Source organism: Rhagoletis pomonella, unplaced genomic scaffold, assembly GCF_013731165.1.
Source record: "Rhagoletis pomonella isolate Grant_MI unplaced genomic scaffold, Rhpom_1.0 Rhpom_scaffold_02705, whole genome shotgun sequence".
NCBI classification, from domain to species: domain Eukaryota; kingdom Metazoa; phylum Arthropoda; class Insecta; order Diptera; family Tephritidae; genus Rhagoletis; species Rhagoletis pomonella.
Genome location: NW_023461258.1, coordinates 3,812 through 8,842, shown reverse-complemented (window position 1 = coordinate 8,842; position 5,031 = coordinate 3,812). Strand labels below are relative to the sequence as shown.

Below are 5,031 nucleotides of genomic sequence, written 5' to 3'. Positions count from 1 at the left end.
AAGTTTGATCTCAGTCAAGGTTCGCTTTCCACACACTTTGCAGCAATATTTTAATTCGAACGACAAATGGGGAAAGCATTCCTAAGGGATCGTAGATCTTTGCCATCGCCTTCATTACATTCCGTTTGGTGCCTCTTAACGATCGTAAATATTCAACAATTCCTGCCAATTCGACGCTGAGCTCATCCGTGATTGTGCACCAATTTATGCCCAACACCTTAGGCTTCGTACACTCGTCACGCTTTGCAACTGGAAAAAGAGGCCTTTAGTAAAATGTCGTTGGTATTCCACTTACGCAAGTTGAAATTGGCAGCGCCCATTATGCTATTCGCCATTTGAAAAAGGTCGTCAGCCGATTTACGGTTTGGCAGGCTAAGTACCAGATCGTCAACGTAAAACGAAGCTTTTAGCTTGTCGCAGATCACGCCATATTGATCTCTACAGCTCTCTATATGCGTCTGTATCGTTGCTGCTAGTAGGAAAGGACTTGAAGCTACGCCGAAAGTAACTCGGGCCATTCGATATTCGGTTATTGATGGTAACACGCTATTGACTTTAGGAGTTGACTCATACCAAAAAAACCGATGGCAATCACGGTCACTTTCGGCTAGTGATATTTGCAGAAACGCTTTCTCGATATCCGCTGTTAAAGCTATAGGGTTCGAGCGAAACTTTATCAAGGTAGACAACAAATTCGCCACCAAATTGTCGCCTACACTAAGATGCTCGTTTAGAGAAGAAAGTCCGACTTCACTTGACGAGGCATCAAATACTATTCGCATTTTCGTCGTAATTTTTTCTTATCGATACACTGGTCTATGCGGCATGTAGTAGATCTTTCCACTAGAAGTTGTGCCGTCAACAGCTTCAGCGAATCCGTTCTGTAACAGCTCTCTAAATCCTGCATCATACTCGTAAAGTTTGTCGCTTTGTTTTAGCAGGCCCGTCGTTAAGCTACGAAGACGAGAGAGAGCAACTTGCTTATTATCGGCTAATGCGCCGCTGCCAATACGCCATGGCAGATTGACTACGTAGCGCCCGTTAGTTCGATTTATGCTTAATCGGATTTTTCCAACAACAGATTGGTCTTCATTAGATTGGAAATTTGTAATACCGTCCGATTCTAGTCTCCAAAAATTAGAGATATCGAACGCATGGCCCACGCTATCGGATATATTTAGTACACAACTGTCTACAGCTAAGTTACTACTACATCCTTGTATTGTCCAACCAAACAGTGTTTTAACCGCAACTAACCTTTCAGATATACGCTTGCTTTCGGTCGTAGTAAATTGCCAAAAGTGGTCTTGACTGATTAATAAGTTAATACCATCAACAGGATTTTCACCACTTATGCTAGTATCAGCTAATTCAAGTTTTAAATATTTCAGTTTTTCACTTCTTATTTTCGGTACCGGTAAAACATCAATACAAATTTTAGGCACAACGATAGCTGTAATTGTCTTTGTTTTTCCGCTGTATTGGCCTTTAATATTAAGTTGAACACTTTTGAAGTCAGTCGGCTGCCTGTGGGTATTTTTATCTCCAAAGGCTACAATTCTCATTTTTTCAATGCCGCTCGCCGATAACTTCAAGAAATTCGCTAGTTTTTCACTTATGTAAGTGCGCTGACTGCCGTTGTCCATAACCAATCTGCTTAGCCCCCGTTCGCTGTTAGTGACGTCACTAACGACAGCTTTTGCAGTTTGCAGGAATATGTCAATTTGCTCTGCCGACATGGTATTCAAAGTCGCTGTTCCGGCTAAAGAGTTTGACAAGGCAGCTTGTGCTCCCGTAACGCTACTATTACCTCCTTGCTTTTTAGTGTCGATTCGATCGCTCATTCGTAAATTTTTCTCACTGGCTTTTGCTTGCTCACACATGGGCGTAAGGTGCCTACCGCTACATCCATTGCATTTTACCCACTGCGCTCTGCAGAATTTGGAGCTGTGGTTCTTATGCCCGCATCGAAAGCATCTACTCTCTAGTCTTAGCAACTGCTTTCTTTGTTCGACGCTCATGTTGCTAGTGCAGTTTTTGGTGCTGTGACTGGCGCTCTTGCAAAATATACATTGTGGATTACTGTTTCCGTTAGCATAAAGAGTGGTAGCGGTACCTTGATTTGCGCGTGAAATTCTTTTTTGATCCCGTTCATCGCTTCTTTTATCTCGCTCGGACAACTTCGCCTATTCAAGGGCTTCAAGCTCCACCTTAATAAATTCAAGGAGGGATTTTAGACTATCATCTTTATGGTGGGCAATGTCAGTTTCCGCTGCGTTAATATTCTCAATCGCTGTGCTGTTGATGTTGTCAGTCATTGTGGTACAGAGTGAACCCTTACCACCAACTCTGTGATATTGTACACGCAGGCTTGCAGGTAAAACATTAAGCAATACTGATTTGGCCGCTATGTCATATTGATGAGATGGTACTCGCAGCGCGCTAAGTGACCTAATTATAGCACTAATTTCGTTATACAACTGACGTAGTGCATGAACATCACTGGAATTATGCACAACCTTCAAATTAATCAACTTCTGGAGGTATTTCTCCACAATTTTTTCGGTATTGCCGTATTCTTCCAAGAGAAGCGATACAGCATCTGAATAACAAGACTCAGTTGGCGTAAATCCGGCTATCGTTGCCGCTGCTTGGCCAACCAATGCCCCGTTCAGGTAATTAAATTTAGTAGCTGCTGAGAATTTGCGATTTTCATGTACTGCACGCTTAAACTGTTCCCAAAAGGGAAGCCAGTTTTCGAATTTCCCGTCAAATTTCTTCAATTCGAACGATTTTAACCTAACGCCGTTACACTCCCTAACCTCCTCGAAGGTGGCGCCATGTCCGTTGGTGGGTCCATCTATCTCCCCAGAGTTAGCTTTGAAATGAGTGTTCAACACGTGTTCCAATTGCGCAATAACGGTCACAGCTTTGTCATCATATTCGATTACACTCTCACATTCCCTTTGGAGATCTTCAGCCTTAATGCTGGCGCGCATGGCCTCGTCTGCCCGCTTGAGGTTTGTGTGTGCATTTTTCAAACGCTGTAGGTATGTAACCACCGTATTTTCTACCGTAGAAGCGTCACTCGCGTCGGCGTATGCACTTATTGTAAAAGTCTTCAAATACTCCGTAATTGTGTTACATAATTTGGTAACCTGCGTCCTGCACGCTGCTCTATATACGCTGTCCATTTATTCGCTTTTTTTTCAAACGTGTTATTAAATCACTTGAAAACGCTGGGTATTAAACCGGTATCACCCGTAAGCTAATTCTAAATCCGTTCTTTTTTACTTAAAGAATTGCTTCTGTCCCGGGTTTCGGCACCATGTAAAAATTAATTGAAATACGCTTTTAGATTTTGCCCGGTCTTGCGACTGTTTCGGCTTGTGGTTTAATACTAAATTCAGTTTCAGTACAATTCATTTATGAAGAGAATTCAACATTAAAAGTGTGAATGTGTGTGAGTAAATAAAGTGTAAAAGAGAACAAAGTGATAAATAGGAACAAATGATTGTTGCCAACGCTCATCAATTTTCAACAACATAAAAGCGGTAGCAGATCTTCAGTGGAGAACTACCGGGGAGTAGCTAAACTTTCTGCAATTCCTAAATTATTTGAAGCAATTATAACAAATCAGTTGACGCATTCTATCTCTTCTAGCATTTCATATAGTCAACATGGATTTTGCAAGGGCAAATCAACTTCTACAAATTTACTTGAATTAATCCTATATCTCAAAAGCATTTAGTGAAAGCAAAACTGTTGATGTTATATATACTGACTTCAGTAAAGCATTTGACAAAGTGTGCCACTCGTTGCTCATCTATAAACTTGATCTTCTTGGTCTTCCACCTAATTTTCTACGTTGGATCTCTTCATACCTCTATGATAGATCACAAAGGGTAATGTTTAAAAATACTATCTCTGACGTCATTGATGTTACTTCAGGAGTCCCTCAAGGTAGCCACCTAGGCCCGATTCTGTTCTTGCTTTTTATAAACGATATTTCTACAGATATACAATTTTCCAAAATTTTAATGTATGCAGATGATGTACGTTTAAATTAATGAAAGGTCTTTGCTACAATCAGGCTTAAACAGCATGGGTTACTGGTGTCAAGTAAATCGTATGCCTCTAAATCTTAGGAAATGTAAAGTAATGTGCTTCTCGCGAAGAGCTGTTCATCCCGCTTCTTAGACAATAGGTAACCATAACCTGGAACAGGTATACAATTTTGTGGCCCTTGGTATCACAATGGATCCTAAGCTTTATTTTAATCTTCATATTAATGTGACAGTCAACAAGGCTAAAGGTGTACTTGCATTTGTGAAACGATGGTCAAAAGAATTTTGTGACCCTTATATCACTAAAACCCTGTTTACAACATTAGTTAGGCCAATTCTGGAATACGGTTCGGTGGTTTGGAATCCAAGGTATCAAATTTACTCAGACCAGATAGAATCAATTCAAAAACAATTACTACTTTTTGCTTTAAGAAATTTACGTTGGGATTCTCAATATAACCTCCCACCTTATACGAGCCGATTAAAACTTATTAATCTTCCTACACTTTCCAGCCGCAGGCAAATGCTTGGTGCAATTTCTATAGTTAAATTACTAACAGGCTCAATTTCAAGTCCGCTTCTTCTGGGCGAAGTTAGCCTTAATGTTCCCTCCCGGGTATCAAGACACTTTTGTCCCCTATTTCTGAAAGCTTGTAAAACTAATTTTGAATTGCACGACCCACTCCGTTGCTTATGCCAGGATTTTAACTCTAATTCCAGCACGTTTGATATATCAGATCCGGTTTTCAGCATTAAGAAATCGATACTGTCCTCTCTCAATAACAATTTGGGAAACAAAGGCCCGTAGTTATAGTCATAATTAAATGGACTCTAAAGTTAATTGCAGCTTTTTGACATAATGTTCAATGGGTTTTTTAATTGGAAAAGCTTCGACTAGCTTTAGTGTCGACTTCATTTTGACTATAACTATGGGCCTTTGTTTCCCAAATCCATGTCTAAGGAT

The 5,031-nt window shown here is 40.4% G+C and overlaps 1 protein-coding gene across 1 annotated transcript; it reads right to left on the bottom strand.

Moving 5' to 3' along the window:
- Positions 1-800: 800 nt before the first annotated feature.
- LOC118753644 lies at positions 801-1,883 on the bottom strand. The gene has a single exon (XM_036488518.1). It carries the CDS (start codon positions 1,881-1,883, stop codon positions 801-803), a length of 1,083 nt encoding a protein of 360 aa, XP_036344411.1.
- Between the last annotated feature and the right edge of the window lie 3,148 nt (positions 1,884-5,031).